The sequence below is a fragment of the Heterodontus francisci genome, chromosome 13, assembly GCF_036365525.1.
Source record: "Heterodontus francisci isolate sHetFra1 chromosome 13, sHetFra1.hap1, whole genome shotgun sequence".
Taxonomy (NCBI): domain Eukaryota; kingdom Metazoa; phylum Chordata; class Chondrichthyes; order Heterodontiformes; family Heterodontidae; genus Heterodontus; species Heterodontus francisci.
Genome location: NC_090383.1, coordinates 85,677,247 through 85,694,653, shown reverse-complemented (window position 1 = coordinate 85,694,653; position 17,407 = coordinate 85,677,247). Strand labels below are relative to the sequence as shown.

Sequence of the window (17,407 nt, the reverse complement as noted above, 5' to 3'; positions counted from 1 at the left end):
TTTTCCCGTGCCTGACCCAACCCAACCCGACCATCAGTTAACTTACCTTCCGTTGTTCACTTTGTTGCTGATCTGCACAAGCTTAAAATAACTGTAACAAAACCATGTTTCTAGTCCAAAAATTAAATTAACATTGTAGCTCCAATGTTACCTGCCACTTATCTGTGATAGACCGCGTCTGACCCGGCCCGACCTGAGCCCGAATGCCGGACCCAGAAGTGCAACCCAACCCGAGCCGACACATGTCGTCGGGTTCGGGATGGGTAGCAGGCCTTTACCTCTGCGATCACCAACTCCTGTCTGCGACATAATGTTACACAGAGATCAAACTTCTTGGCCTGTAGGGCTCGGTGCCACATGGCACATTTCTCCACTAATTCTCAAGGGAGTGATTGCTTTGTGTTTTAAGTAACTTGCTGCTGAGGGCAGACATTTTTTCAACAGCATACTAGCATTGTTCACCAAGGCAAGCTGCATTCTCCACCTTTGCTAGATGGGGAGGATTGATGCTATGCAGTCGCTACAGTTGGGGTGGAGTAGCAAATTGCAATGACCAATTTAAAACAAAAAAAGCAAGTGTTTCAAATGAGGCACAAAAAAATTAATTTGTAAGTTTGGATTTCTTCCCACACTGAGAGTGCAGTTTCTCGACTCTGTTCTGCAAGTTAGAACTGAGGGTAAAGTCTTAAGTTCTAAAGTGCTGTAAAGAATCTTGATTTAAGCTATTGACAGGTCGGTTAAACCTCCAAACACACTTTACTATAATGAAGCAGATTAGCTTCCACAGTAATTTGTTGCAAATGTGGATTATTTACTTGTGAGGACAAATAACTTGAAACATTAGTTTTTCAAAGATCACTGTAGCACACTATGTGGTGCAGTATTATTGGAGCAACCATCTTGTGTTTGGTTGACATTTGGATATTATAATTGTTCTGCCCTGTGCTTTGTGAGTACAGTTTATTTAATTTCATGCATTTTTTAATTAATGCATGCACTTGCTCCAAAGTGAATATTACTTATCAGTACTGCACATTGAAATCCAATAAAAAATGTGCACTTTGAAAATGGAAACCAAATAAAGACTGCAAAAATTAAGCCAATCAGGCAAAATACATCAGATTTTAGACTTTTATGTACATTTGTTGGCAGCATCTTGAAATTTAATTTTAAAAATTCACTTCTTAAAGTACAACTGGATTTAGAAACTGAGGATATATTACTTTAATAATCTGCTAGCTCCTGTCTGATCTATGTCAGGTGTATTGCTTTGGTAGGACCCCTCTGTAACTGAGGCTGAAAGCCTTTGGTTGTCTGTACAGGATGAAGGAGAGAAGCAGCCTAAAGAGGTGGATCACCTCATGCCCATCATCATGCCTGTCTCTGTGCCTGTAAAGCTTCTGCCTGCTGAGCCCAGCAAGCAGGCCACCACTGCCAAGGACAAGCCTGCCAACTCTGTGTCAGATGACGAGATGCCAGTCCTCACGAAGATGACTGATTCTCCACCACACGCTCCCAAAGTGGCCCAATCCTGCTCATCCTCTGTGAGTGCTGCCATTCTTGCTACTAACCCTGCCAGTGGTGTTTTATTTGAAACCCTTTGCTTGCTGGTGGGAAACTGTCATGGCTGATGCTGCAGGGTTTCAGATAGGACCAGGTTGTTGGTAAAATATTAAATGAAATTAGTTGTTGAGTTGGGCTACCAGCTCAGGTCACATTCATAAATTGTGAAATTGCCATTCATGGATAAAAGTGCATTGGTTTTCAGTTTGAAACAATCTTAAACTTTATATAAATGTCCGACTCCTGCAGTTGCAAACATGGTCTGGATTGTTAATTATTTTAAGGTTCTAAACCAGATTCCCCTGGGATGCAAAGGGATTCATGTGCAAATCAATTTTTGCTGTGTTTGCTTTTATCTGCGTGCTATTGCCCTTGTGACCTTGTTACTGACTTTGAAAAGTGAAGTTCTTGTACTCCTGTTTTCCAATTCAGTTGCAATTCACTTTGTTGGCAGGAATCTCTTCAGTCCATTTTTTTTTTCAGAGAGGTAATGGTTACGAAGAATACTGAATTGCCTTTCACTTCAGCCCTTCCAGTGACGACAAAATATCCATTGTAATGTCGTCCAGTGTCAATGCCAGGCATTCTCTAGCAGTGCCGAAGCAAGATGTGCAGAAAGATGCAGTAATTGTAGTATGCGCATCTTGGAGGAATATTTGAATCTGTCCTGAAGGGAAACTGTTTTTGAAGACATTTTCCAAAATACTGCTGTGTTGTACTTTGTTTTGCTGTTTTTGCTCTTGAAGTTCTTTGCCAATTGTCAGAATCTTTTTCTGTATTTTTGGTTGAAACCAAAAATAATCTTGCTTTTTTTTTACCAGAGATGGTAAAAGCAATCCCAGCCTTTTAAGGTGAACACAAGCACATTACAGAAAGTAACACTTTTCAATCGTATAAAATCCAGTATGTCCAAGATTTTAATCACACTTGCTTACTTTGATCTTGAGAAATGAAGTTTGCAACAATGCAACTTTTCTCTTCAGCGGTACTGGCACCTATTCATTCCCTTCCTCGTTGGATCTAATAACTCAATGAAATGATTTCATAGTAAAGTTAATCCCAGATGCAAAATTCTTATATAGGCAGGTGTCATGATTGTTATTGGCAACCATGTGCTTTGGATAAATTATCTCACCTATCTCACCTATGTCAGCTATTTGTTGGGAAACATACCCCCCACTATGGAGTTGGAATTTGACTGCAGAAAAGAGCACTGCTATGACAGAGGGCTCTTGCAACAAAATGTTGCATTCACCATTGTTCCTCTTCAATTCCTCTCCCTCCTGTAGAGTCTTTTTTTCAGAAATGTGGTTTTGCTGGCACCAGGTGCTCTTGTATTCCTCACCCAGGTGGCCATTTTTGATGTGTGAGCCTGTGCAATTCAGTGCTGGCAGGCTATCTGGCCATGGAGAGCCATCACAACTGACCCCAGTTCTGTCTGTCTTGATGTCTACACATACTTTTCCCAGACAGGGGTGGTTGGATTGGAATGGGGATGCCTACTTTTCCTGCTCCTAACCAGCCCAGGTGTGTAATATTACTTGTTTCTTTGATATGTGAACTATTGTAAGACTCACAGGGCTACAAGTAATATCCAAAGAAAACATAGGCGGTCTGCTCTTAAGGTCATCGCACAACAAGATGAAGAGGACAGTTATTCACCACCACCTCACCTCAAATCAGCATAAACCAGGAATGATGTCTGGTATCATTCCGGCCTGTATGATTCATCTCCACACTGGCTGATGCATTTACCCACTAAGACAGGGAAATACACATTTTCTAGCTTCAAAAACTGAACCAATATGTCTGCATTTTGTATTTATTTAACATGATTGATTTGATTTGGCAGTGGAGACTAGGAAGCATCGACGGAACATAGAATGAATGTTGGGAAGGATCATACTCGTAATGATTAAATAGAGAAAGATGGGCATTGGTGAGACAAAGAATAGAGGCTAAACAGAGAGGGCTACCTATTAAATAACAACAACTTATACTTGTATAGCACCTTTTAACATAAACATATCCAGGTGTTTCACAAAGAGGCACAAGGAGAGAGATTAGAAGTGCCAGTAAGCTTAGTCAAAGGGATGGGTTTTGAAATAGTTTTTAAAAATAGAAGCAGAGTGCTTTAGAAGGGAGCTTTAAAGTGTAGGGCTCAAGGAGGCTGTAAGATTTACTGCTGGTTGAATGGAGGGGGGGCGGTGGGGATTCACAGAAAGCTTGCTTCAGAGTAATGGAATGTTCTAGATGGGGTATAGTATAGTAGGGGTGGATGTATGCAGTTTTTCAGAGGGAAAAACAGACTGTTTTGGTAATGGTATTGAATGAGATGCCATGGTTGTAAATGCTATTGTTCAGCCTGAGGGGATGGCCTCACAGGGAATGCGATGGGTCATTAGCAAGGGAGTGGAGTTTGTTGCAGGGGCTGTAGACCATGTCCGCTGATGTTGAGCTGGAGGATGTTTTTTCTCGTACCCTGCACAGAAATACAAGGGAGTTGATAGAAGCACCTTCCCAGCTCTGGGAGCAGTTTTGAAATCTTTCGACAAATTGGGCTTCATAGAGAATTGAGTTGTTGGTCGGGAAGGAGAAATTTTCGGCATACTGAGGAAACCAAGCAACATGCGAGAGTTCCAGATGTGGTCAAAGAATAATGAGACCACAAATGTCAGGACTTGAATAATGATCAAGCCATTAAGGATGGAGCCAAGAAAGATAAAAATTGTGACTGTTGAATAGACTTGCAAGAGAAATGAAAAAAAATCTGAAGTGAAAGAAAGGTGATTTCTATTGCCCCATAAAGGAGATTATGATGCACTACATAGGGTTGGTGATTGGAAGCACATATGTTTTGCAGTTTCAAGGATGTTGAGTGAAGCCAGCAGCAAATAAGTGAATTGGATTGAATGACTAATGGTGGAAGTCTTTGTGAAAGAACAGAGTGGAGAAGGCAACGGTGCTGGGAAACCTGAAGTTAATAGAAAAAGAGTCAGGATGACCCATCAATTAAACTGCAGATGAAAGATTTTGAGGGAAAATTAAATGCTAAAATTATATGATTAGTAGGAGGTCTTCTGGAAATTTGTTTAAAAGGGTACAGTGCCAGCCCTTGCCAGAGATGGTGGAAATGTCCAAAACAATTAGAAATGGTTTTATAAAATGCTCAAGAAGAGAATTTCTAAGGTGGACAATACAGACAAGATGATTGCCAGAAAATAGCCTTCTTGAAAATCTTAACAACCATCATAGATTAACCCCACTCTAAGGAAATGAACCTCCTTCTTGGGCCTTCCTAGTTTGATGGTTCACAACCATTCCAATCTGCTGTTTCTTCCTACTCAGACATTGGAGAAATTGTATTACTTTAAGCTTAAAAATGGACCATAGGTCACAATTTTTTTAAATAATGGAACCATTATATTTTCAGAGAATTTTTTTCAAAGAGATGAATCAATACAGATATGCTGGGCTAAATGTTGCCCTCTTTTACTGTAATTCCCATGATCCTACATTTGCTATAAAAGTTAAGAGTAGTTACTTGTTTTTAACATGCCCTGAAAAATCTGCTCTCAGCTCTGGAGGCAGATTCGTGTAAATGTTCATTGCACAGTCAGGATCTCTGGATATAGAGCTATAATTTACAGCGCAGGAGGAAGCCTCTTTGGCCATCATGCCTTTGCCAGCTTTTTGCTCGATTAACCCCATTCCACTGTCTGGTTCTCTCCACATGAACCTATTTCAAATATTTATCCATCTGCACCATCAAAAGATGTCGTGGTGTCTGCTTAGACTGTTCCCTGTGGAAAGAATTCCATTCTCTTAAACTTTTTCCTTATGCCCTCGGTGATAATTTTAAACTGATGACCCCTTGTTACTGATTTCCCAGCCATAGGAAATAGTTTTTCTTTCGTCACCCCATTAAACCTCTACTAAATCTCCTCTTAGCCTTCTCTGCATCAGTATCTTGCATCTCTCCTCATAACTCATAATGTTGTTTCTCACTGCCTGGTCTCATTCTGTTGAATCTGTGACTTCAATATCCTTTCAATATCCAAAGCTGCACACGGTATTCCAACTATGATTTAGCCTCCTACAAATTCACAATTACTACTTTGCCTTACATCTTATATCCCTTTTATAAAATCCAAAATTGGCTCTTTTTGTGGCTTTATCTGCAATTGCACTGACAAGGAATTGTGTTTTTGAACTCCTATGTGTCTCCATTGGCATGCACACCCTTCATTGTTTTTCCATTGAATGTGTACTCACAATTGCATTGCCTCACACTACCCCACATTAAACTGCATCTGTTGTCTTAACCAGTCTGGCTCCTGAAGGCTTACTACCTGTTTGCCAAATCCTCTACATGTTGGTTAGCAAATTTTGGTTTTGTGCTCCCTATGCCCAATATATAGAACAAAGATTGACTTGGTACTGACCCCTGGGATACACTACACCCAACCCTTCTCCCATTTGAGCAACAGCTGCTAGCCCTAACTCTTTGTTTCCTCTGCCAGGCAACTTTCTATCTATACTGCTACATTTCCTCTTCCACCTATCTGAATTTTTGTTACAAGCCCCCTGTGAGACATCTTATCCAAAACCTTCTGAAAATGCAGAAGCAGTACATCTATTGCATTGCCTTTATTTATCCACTTCAAAGGAAAAAACCTCTTGGACTTGTCAAGTACAAAATGCCTTCAACAAAATAAAAGCAAAATACTGCGGATGCTGGAAATCTGAAATAAAAACAAGAAATGCTGGAAATACTCAGCAGGTCTGGCAGCATCTGTGGAGAGAGAAGCAGAGTTAACGTTTCGGGTCAGTGACCCTTCTTCGGAACCCAGTTTTATTGCCTTCAACAAATCTGTGCTCAGTCTCCTTGATTATCCCTTGCTTTTCAAAGCACTAATCTGATTGTGAACTCTGTATTCTAAGAATTTGCCCACAAATGACATTAACTGGTCTGTAGTTAGCTGAGTTATCCTCATCTCCTATTTTGATAACAGCTGCTATGTTGGCTTCCTTCCAGTAACCTTGGCAAATTTTGCATATCAAAGGAGGATTGTAAGGTTATGGTCAGAATCTCTTCTGTCTCCTCTCTACTTCAACAGTCTACAGTCCAGGGGCTGATGACTTTTCCACCTCTAGTCCTGCAACTTTTTTTTTAAGGATCAGTTCCTTTTCACTTATTGATAATGACTGTTCCACATCCTCCTATAGTATACATACATTGCTCCTACCATAATTTATAAAAATGGATGTGAACTATTTATTTATTCTCTGTCATACCTTCATCCTCCTTATCTAGATTCCTCCATCATCCCTGACCACTTCAACCCTTTCTTTAACTGTTCCTGTTCTTATAAAAGCTATTAAAATCCATTTCTATTGTCTTATATTATCTGCTTTTCACATCCCTTTCTCGTCCAGAAATTAATTGTAGGACCTTCAGAGTCAAAAAAAGTCACACAATTTCCTTCACCACCTGCTCAGAGTGGCTTTTTATTCAACTGCGGCAAAATAACATCATCTTAAGTGCTGTTCAACTTCTAAATAAAAAGTTGTATCACACAATATTAAAGAAACTGGTAAGATTAAGAACATTTCTTTACTTCATCCTCCATAGAAATTGTAGCCGCCTGGCCCCCGAACGCCCACAGTTGATGTCAGCTGGCCAAGAATGCTTCTGTGTACCATGGCAGTTATAATTGCTATTTTATGCTCATCTAGTGGCAGGTATTCTCTGGTGGGGTAAGCTGACTCCTAGAATTTAATTCTGTCAGTTGGAGGGAGAGAAGAGGAAACTAATGTCATCTGCATGTCACAATATGGGCTGAATTTTAGGCCCCCCCGGCAAAAGAGTGGGTAGGTGGGTGGCGGGGTGTAAAATGGAGCAGGAGGCCTTGGGGGCGGGGGGCCCTTCCTGACCCACTCCCGCCTCCTCCGCCACTTTACACAGGGCGACGGCGAAAAACAGCCTGCCCGTCCCAGGCCAATTTTACCCGTGGCAAGCGGGCATCCCAGGTGCGAGAAAAGCCGCCTGACAAAAGCAGGCAGCTCTCTGACAGCCTGTGGGGAGGGGGCCCTCATGATCGGGCACCCTTGCTGCCCCAACCGCACATAACACGCCCCCTGTACCCCCAGTCAACCACCCTTGCCTCACTGGGGCCCGACCGATCACTGCGAGGCAACAAAAACCTTGGTTTTTGTATCTTGGTTCCGTGGCTCCCCGATGTCATCTTCTGTAGGCTGAGCTGCAGTCCCAGCAGTGGCTACCGCTGCCTGCTCTTTGGCCAGCAGCTCTATTAGGTGGGACTTCCTAACTCAAGCGGGTGGAAGTCCCATCTCAGAACAATTAAAGGCCAGGGACTCGCAAAATACGGGCCGGATCCCCAGGTCAGGCAGAAGCGGGCTCGCCACCAACTTTTCAATTGGTGGTTGGCTCCCATCTGCCAAGGGTAAAATCCCAGCCTACGTATTGGTATTTGCTATCAACCAGCAGTGAACCAAAGCAGCATTTGAGTCTTGAAGTTCTCAGTCTAGCCATTCCTGAGTTAATTGCTTTACTAAGGCAACCATCATCAGTAGGGTAAATAGGGAAGAAAAAATTATGTTTATAGATGTACACAAAAAAATCTTTGAATTGGTAACTCTGTCATGCCCTCAGTTCTTTGAAATCAATGGATTACACTCTAATGTCAATGCCATCTGTTCTACTTGTTTGAGAAGGAATGCTGTAACATTGCCTATTATAAACAATAAGCACAGCTTAAAGATGTACTGTTTGCTGCCACTAATACGGCCTTTGGAAGGAAGGGGTGTGTGTGTTTGTGTTCCAATTTCAATTTTTGTTTCCTCTACTGACATGAAAGGAATAGAGAATCAAATGCAGTGTTCTGATTTAAAGAAACTTTTTTCTGATTTGTGATTGCTCTTATTGCAGCTATAGATGCTTTGTGCTGCTTGTTTTCATGGTGTGTGTCTTTTTCTTTGGCAGTGCTTTTGTATTTAATCTCATTAACTGGTTTGAAGTCTATCTTTAATTTTGGGGATGGGGAAACACGGTTGGAAAAGAAAGAATACTGCCTTCATTTAAAAGAGAATCAAAGCAGCAACATTTTCTAACTATTTGCTGGTGGTTATGGAATGATATTGTCTGCTTAAATATATTACTAACACTTTCTATTAGGCATTTCTTTCGTTAAAAATCTTTCAAAAAGTCAATAAAATGCAAACTATGAACTTCTTAGGAAACTGTCCGAAAGTGTCAACCCAGCAGTTCACAGTCAGAAGATAGCTACAGATTTCAGCAAGAAAAAAAGAAGTATCGCCATAGGCCAGAGCCTCTCTACATCCCTCCACCTTCTGTCAACCTCTCTGCTTCATATCCAGGTGCAACCCTGTACCAAAGTCAGCTCCGCTCACCAAGAATCATGGGAGATCACCTGCTGGATAGGACGCATGAGCTCCCACCCTACACGCCACCTCCGATGTTAAGTCCAGTGAGACAGGGCTCTGGCCTTTTCAGCAGTGTCATTTCTGCACATGGTGGCACTTACGCTACACTGCCAATCACTCCTTCAACGCCACGTATCCTGCTTGGCCGAGCTAGTGAGTATTTTATATCCAACTTTGTTGTACAATTACTGAATTTTTCACTGAGAAGCTCAGACTTTTAATTTGGCTGGATTCTAATTTTAGTGAGTTACTTCAAGATCATTATAATTATGTTTTTCTCGTTGACAGCATTCTCCTAGTCAAGCAGGTTAACTAATTCTACTAAGTTGCAGTTTAGGAAAAGTCTAAGCTCAACATTATATGACTTGCCATCGGACTTAATTTACGTTCAATAAATTTTCTTAATTATGGCACAGTACCTGAGCTGCACAACATACCTTTTCATGACTGCTGGTGAATTTGCTGAGGTGCATCTTTTCTCTCTAGGGAGTAAGGGTCTCCAGTTTAATGAAACCATATCCTTGCACAATGTTCTGTCCTAGTTATCAGAGAATGCATTTTGGGATTTCCTGTAGCAGGGTAAATGTTACAGACTTGGAATGTTCTACGCCTACCAAAGTTACTCTGGATAAAAATATAACTGCATTATAAATCCAAATTTTAGATCAAACACTGCAATTAACTGTAGAAGAGTTGCTTCTATTTTGATGGTGTTGCTGTAATCATCTTAAGAACTGACATACTTTGCTTTGAAGAGTAAAGGGATTTAGGTATCTATTTACACATCATTAAAAGCTAGTGCATAGGTACAAAAATTAACCAAAAAGGCTCATAAAATCTTGGACTTTGTCTCAAAAAAGTTACAGTTGAAAAGTGAGCATTTATGCTTCAGTTGCACAGAGCCTTGGTCAGACACCATCTGGAGTACTGTGTTCAGTTTTGGGCATCACACATCAGGAAGGATGTAGTGGCCTTGGAGGGGCTACAGTACAGATTCACCTGAATAATGCTATGGATTAAAGAGTTGGGGGGAGGCGGTAGCCTAGTGGTAATGTCACTGGACTAGTAACCACAGGCCAAGACTAATGCTCTGGGGACATGTATTCGAATCCCACCAAGGCAGATGGTGAAAGTTGAGTTCAATTAATAAAAATCTAGAATTAAAAAGCTAGTCTAATGGTGACCATTTCTGCCATCCTGACCTGACCTACATGTGACTCCAGACCCATAGCAATGTTCTGAAGAAGGGTCATTGATCTGAAACGTTAACTCTGCTTCTCTCTCCACAGATGCTGCCAGACTTGCTGAGTATTTCCAACATTTCTTGTTTTTATTTCAGATTTCCAGCATCCGCAGTATTTTGCTTTTACCCATAGCAATGTAGTTGACTCTTAACTGCCCTCTGAAATGGCCTAACAAGCCACTCAGTTGTGTCAAACCGCTACAAAGTCTAATGAAAGGAATGAAACCGGATGGACCACCTAGCATCGACCTAGGCACTGGAAACGACAAAGGCTAACCCAGCCCTGTCAGCCCTGCAAAGTCCTCCTTAGTCACATCTGGGGCCTTGTGCCAGAATTGGGAGAGCTGTCCCACAGACTTGTCTAGCAACAGCCTGACATAGTTATACTCACGGAATCATACCTGACAGACAATGTCCCTGACGCCAGCATCACCATCCCCGGGTATGTCCTATCTCACTGACAGGACAGACCCAGCAGAGGTGGCAACACAGTGGTATACAGCAGGGAGGGAGCTGCCCTGGGAGCCCTCAACATTGACTCCAGACCCCGTGATGTCTCATGGCATCAGGTCAAACATGGGCAGGGATACCTCCACTGCTGATTGATAGCAGATGCCAATACATAGTGTGACATGTAAATGACATTAGTTTTCTCTTTTCTCCCCCTCCAGCTGATTGCCCCCGACTGCCCCCCCGGCTGATGAATCAGTGCTTCTCCATGTTGAACACCAATTGGAAGAAGCACTAAGGGTAGCAAGGGCACAGAATGTACTGTGGGTGGGCCTTCAATGTCCATCACCAAGAATGGCTTGGTAGCACCACTACTGACCAAGCTGGCAGAGTCCTAAAGGACATTGCTGCTAGACTGGGTCTGCGGCAGGTGGTGAAGGAACCACCAAAAGGGAAAAACCTATTTGACCTCACCAATCTACCTGTTGCAGATGCATCTGTCCATCACAGTATTGGTGGGAGTGACCGCCGCACAGTCCTTGTGGAGACCAAGGCCCGTCTTCACATTGAGGATACGCGTCATCGTGTTGTGTGGCACTACCATCATGCTAAATAGGATAGACTTCAAACAGATCTAGCAACTTAATAATAGGCATCTATGAGGCGCTGTGGGCCATCAGCAGCATCAGAATTGTCCTCAACTACAATCTGTAGCCTCATGGTCTGGCATATCACCCACTTTACCATTACCATCAAGCCGGGGGACCGACCTGGTTCAATGAAGAGTCCAGGAGGGCATGCCTGAAGCAGCACCAGGCATACCTAAAAATGATATCTCAGCCTGGTGAAGCTACAACATAGGGCTGCTTGTTTGCCAAACAGCGTAAGCAGCATGTGATAGACAGGGCTAAGTGATCCCACAGCCAACGGATCAGATCTAAGCTCTGCAGCCCTTCACGTCCAGTTGTGAATGGTGGTGGAAAATTACACAACTAACAGGAGGAGGAGGCTCCACGAATATCCTCATCCTCAATGATGGGGGAGCCCAGCACACCGTGCAGAAGACAAGGCTGAAGCATTTGCATCCAAACTACCAGAAGTGTCGAGTGGATGATCCATCTCGGCCTCCTTCTGAGGTCTGCAGCATCTCAGATGCCAATCTTCAGCCAATCCGATTCACTCCATGTGATGTCAAGAAACAGCTGATGGCACTGGATACTACAAAGGCTCTGGGCCCTGACAACATTCCGGCAATAGTACTGAATACTTGTGTTCCAGCACTAGTCGCGCCCCTAGCCAAGCTCTTCGAGTATAGCTGCAACACTGGCATCTACCCGGCAGTGTGAAAAATTGCCCAGGTATGACCTGTACACAAAAAGCAGGATAAATCCCACCCAGCTAATTACCACCCTATCAGTTTACTCTCGATTTATCAAGTAGCACTTGCTCAGCAATAATCTGCTCACTGACTCTCAGTTTGGGCTCCACCAGGGCCACATGGCTCCTGACCTCATTACAGCCTTTGTCCAAACATGGATAAAAGAGTTGAACTCCAGAGGTGAGGTGACAGTGACTGCCCTTGACATCAAGGCAGCATTTGACCGTTATTGGCATCAAGGAGCCCGAGCAAAATTGGAGTCAATGGGAATTGGGGAAAACTCTCCGCTGATTGGAATCATACTTAATAGAAAGGAAGATGGTTGTGGTCATTGGAGATTAAATCATCTCAGTCCCAGGACATCACTGCAGGAGTTACTCAGTGTCCTAGGCCCATCCATCTTCAGCTACTTCATCAATAACCTTCCCTCCATCATAAGGTCAGAAGTGGGGATGTTCACTGATGGTTGCACAATGTTCAGTACCATTCGTGACTCAGATACTGAAATAGCCTGTGCCCAGATGCAGCAAGACCTGGACAATATACAGGCCTGGGCTGATGTGTGGCTTGAATGTTACTTGCCAGACAATGACCATCTCAAACAAGAATCTAACCATCTCCCCTGATATTCAGTGGCATTACGATCGCTGAATCCCCCACTTTCCACATCCTGGGGGTTACAATTAACCAGAAACTGAATTGGATAAGCCACATAAATACTGTGGCTACAAGAGCAGGTCAGAGGCTGGGAATTCTGCAGTGAGTAACTCACCTCCTGTCTCCCCACTGCCTGTCCACCGTCTACAAGGCACAAGTCAGAAGTGTGATGGAATACTCTCCACTTGTCTGGATGGGTGCAGCACCAACAACACTCAAGAAGCTGAACACCATCCAGGACAAAGCAGCCTGCTTGATTAGTACCCCATCCACCACTTTCAACATTCACTCCCTTCACTCTGATGCACAGTGGCAGCAGTGTGTACCATCTACAAGATGCACTGCAGCAACTCACTAAGTCTCTTGCACAGCACCTTCCAAACCCACAGCCTCTACCACCTAGAAGGACAAGGGCAGCAGATGCATGGGGACACCACCACCTGTAAGTTCCCCTCCAAGCCACACACCATTCTGACTTGGAACTATATCGCCGTTCCTTCACTGTCGCTGGGTAAAAATCCTGGAACTCCCTTCCTAACAGCACTATGGGTATACCTACACCGCATGACTGCAGCGGTTCAAGAAGGCGGCTCACCAACACCACCTCAAGGGCAATTAGGGATGGGCAATAAATGCTGGCCTCGCGGGCGACACCTGCATCCCATCAATGAATAAAAAACAGTTAAATTATGAGGGCCATTTGCGTAAAATTAGTTTATATTCCATTCCATTTAGAAGATATTAAAAAGTATTAGCAGTTATTTGCTGTAGATATTTAACAAAGACTTGCTAGTGACTCTTTAGTTCATGTTGGAAAAAAGGCTGTGTTTTAACTGAAATATGACCTTGGAATTTCCCCTGATTACTGCTTCGCTCTGATTTCAGATAGTATTGATGCAGTGACAATAACTCCTGGACCTGGGGAACAGACTGTTGACATTGAACCGTAAGTGACCTCTTTTAACTATCACTTAATACAGTACAGTTAAACAGTTTACTTGTGCACTTCTCTCCCCACACACCAGAAAGCTGCAAATCCCAGTGAAGTGCTGCACTGACTATTCATAGAGAAGTTCATACTCTGACTACAAACTGTGAATTTCTTCAGTGGAGAATTCTAGTATTAGTTATCAAAAAGTATTTTTAAAACATACTTGTATCTCTCACTTGATAGCATACTTGTTTTGCCTTTCACTTCTTAAAATTGATTACATTTTGGGATAAAAAAGACAGGAGGGGAGTATTCAGTGGTGTCGCCCAGAGGCCAGTATTATATCTTTTTGATATATGACCTGACTTTGGTATAAAGGGCATTAGTTCAAAGTTTGCAACTCAGAAAGGTAGAGATTAGGAACAGAATTCAGGAGCACGTAGGTAGACTTGTGAAATGGGCATACAAATGACAGATGAAATTTAATGCAAAGTGTGAAGTGTTGTTTTTGGTAGGAAGAATGGGGAGAAGCAATATAAACTAGTGCAATTTTAAATGCGGTGCAGGAACAGAGAATCCTGCAAATGTATGTACGCTGTTAACGACCAAGCTGGGAGGAGTGCACTGTTAATTCAGTCCCACTTCTCCACAGGTCACATGTATTTAAATTTTCCCACTTACCGAAACAGTCAATCAGATACTCTATTTTTCCCCAGAAAAAAGCACACCAACCAGATTTCTTTAATAAACAACAGAATTATCCCTTTATTATACCCCAGGTTTTAACCAATAATAAAGTAAACATGCACACAAATTGAAATATTAAAGCCCCTTATTTTTATCTTGGCCTTCGCACCCACCCACATACACAATGGGTTAACTGGGAATAAAAAATGAATTTTTGTTTCCAGCTGTTACCAAGAAATAGAAAGAATTTTTTTTTAAACTTAGACTGAAGAGAAGATATGGAAGTCCTTTGTTTTGGTGAGGTGTCCCAAAGGCGAATAGGTGGCTGCAACTTGGAATCTTCCTAAAACATTTCTTTCCAGACAGTGTTGATGAACAGTCTGGGTAAACTTTCAAGAGATGCAGCTACAGAAGGCTTCACATAGATCTTACATCACGTGTGCAGCAACAAAGGTTTCAATTCTCGCACATTTGATGGAAAGCTCCTTCAAAGATGCAGAATGTCTTCAAAGAGAGAGATAACAGTACAACTTGATACAAGATTTGCTTTTCAAGAGAAAGATAAGCAAGGTCTTCGTCTTTGCTTCCTGACCTGCCAGGAGAACACTTCTTTCTGTTCTTGGCCAAACACCCACTTTTTTTTTTAACAGTTAAAAATGAAACAAAAACCTTTCCAGAGACAAGTCCTATGACAGCCATAAGTCCTGACTTGTCAATAAGTAAATAGCTCTTCAGGTCAAAACAGAACCTCCTGCTGTGTTTACTTGAAATCGGATGCTTTCCAGTAAGATTTGTATACTGGTCAAACTTCTGTTGACCTTCCTTTTAAGAAAAACACCCAGAGTTTAGCTGCTTCAAGATTCCAGCATCCATGAAATCCTTTTCAGTTTTTAAAAGATTGATTCTCAAGTTTTAACAAAAAATGGAAACCCTCATCATAACACACATCTTTGAAGGTGGCTGGACAAGTTGAGAAGACTGATTTAAAAAAAAACCCATATATTTACGGCTACTCCCTTGACCTTGCCATCTCACGTGGCCTCATTACTCCTATTGTATCAGAGCTAAAGCTATCTCTGACCACTTCCTTGTATCACTCTCTACCCACATCCCCCTTCCCCATACCAATCCTATTTTGTTCTGTGTCCATTCCTTGAAAAAAACTATCCCCAATCCACTTAAAACTGCACTTTCAAAATCCCAACTGTCTAACCTTTGATGCTCCGGTCATCGTGGCATTTCTACAGTGACTGATTTGCTCAACTGCACCCTCACTTCTACCTTTGTCATAGTCCCAACTAGAACCATTAATCTCTCTTAGCCTGTTTATTCTTCCAGTACTTGTTGTTTTTGTCGATGATCCTTGGGTTTATAAACAGGTATTGTCTACAAAAGTAAGGAAGTTATGCTAAATCTTTGAATCACTGGTTAAATCCCAGCTTAAGTATTGTGTCCAATTCTGGGCACCACACTTTGAGAAGGATGTCAAGGCCTTAACAGAGGTTGCAGAGAAAATTTACTAGAGTGGTGCCAGGAATGCAGAACTTTAATTATCTGGAGAGACGAGAGAAACAAGGGTAGTTGTCCGTAGAGCAGAGAAGAATAAGGGGAGATGTGATAGAGGTGTTCAAATGTTGAAGGGTTTTGATAGAGATAAATATGGGGACATTGTTTTCAGTGGCAGAAGAGACAGTAACCAGAAGACACAGATTTAAGGTAATTGACAAAAGAAACGGAGGCAACATGAGAACAAAAATGTTTTTATGCAACTGCTTATAATGATTGGAGAGGGACTGCCTGAAAGAGTGGTGGAAGCAGATTTAATTATAATTTTCAAAAGGGAATTGGGTAAATGCTTGAAAGCAAAACATTTGCAAGGCTGTGGGGAAAGGGAAGGGGATACTTGCTTTTATATTGCATCATTCTGTAATTCCACCAAGCTGTTGACATGTTGAATACTAGGTAGAAAATTACCAAATTGGAACTAAGAAATGAAATAACATGTAAATCTTGGCAAAATATTGTGTTGTTGCTTTGTATCATTAAAGTTGACATAGTGCAGATAAGCTTGGAAATGGGAATTGTTTAGGAAAACTAAACAACCTCGCAGACATCAATGTTGTTCTTGGTTGTTGGCATGTGAAATTTTACATTAGAATTCAATTTGAAAAATGAAAAATAATGCAACAGTGGAATTAAACTGAATGTGCGTCCAAACTTGTCTGTAGAGAGCGTTTTACAGCTATGCAACACTAGATTGAAATATTGGTGGCAACAAGTTTGACACTGGTGGTGATAGAGGTGGGAATCATGTTCGGTGATGCACAGCAGACAAGAATATGAAAGTTGATACACAAAGAAAAAAAATTGCATTTAGGTTTATTGCATCAATGTGGTAAATAAGCCTAGTGTCAACATTGAGGCATCCAAGCAGCCCAGTTCAGTGAGATTTCTTAAAAACTCAGTTTGATTGTAATTGTGTCTGATGCATGAAACAGCTGATCCTTTCTGTATGTTTTTCTAAGCTTCTGCTGTTCTTGGGCGTCTTGTAACCCTTTGGAATTGCAGCCATGTAACACACCCTGAAATTGCTAAATATCGTCCAGTGATCGAAATGTATTTCTGTTTTGAAGCAGTTCTCAAGCAGAATTTGTTTGTTGATCACTGTCAGAATTTAACTTTGAATATAGGGCGAATATATTGTCGGCAAACTATAATTAAGTTGATTAAAATGTTCCTTCAGCAACAAATTGAATTTGTATAGCGCCTTTACTATAATAGAATATCCCAAAGCGCTTCACAGCAGCATTATAAAGCACAATTTGACACCGAGTCACATAAGGCAGTATTATCTCTTGATAAGGGCATTTTGGGGTGCAGGCAGGGTTGGACGGGTCCTCTTTCGAGCCTCATGGGTTCATGATGGGGGAGTTCAAGAAGACTCCACATTCCAGAAGGAAGGAAGGAGATAAGAGGATATGGGATTAAGCTACTCCAAGCTTGGATCGACTAGTGATGAGGAGCAGTATCT

At 41.9% G+C, this 17,407-nt stretch overlaps 1 protein-coding gene across 17 annotated transcripts in view; it reads left to right on the top strand.

The window, feature by feature from the left end:
- The window catches only part of LOC137376473 (transcriptional-regulating factor 1-like), a 281,859-nt gene that overhangs the window by 200,129 nt on the left and 64,323 nt on the right, over positions 1 to 17,407 (top strand). For 16 of the 17 annotated variants that reach the window (XM_068045121.1, XM_068045115.1, XM_068045119.1 and 13 more), the window contains 3 exons: positions 1,323 to 1,544; positions 8,823 to 9,183; positions 13,644 to 13,704. In XM_068045121.1, coding sequence (XP_067901222.1) covers positions 1,323 to 1,544; positions 8,823 to 9,183; positions 13,644 to 13,704 — 644 coding nt within the window. The remainder of the gene's footprint in view (positions 1 to 1,322; positions 1,545 to 8,822; positions 9,184 to 13,643; positions 13,705 to 17,407) is intronic. The other variant, XM_068045122.1, reaches the window with a different exon arrangement.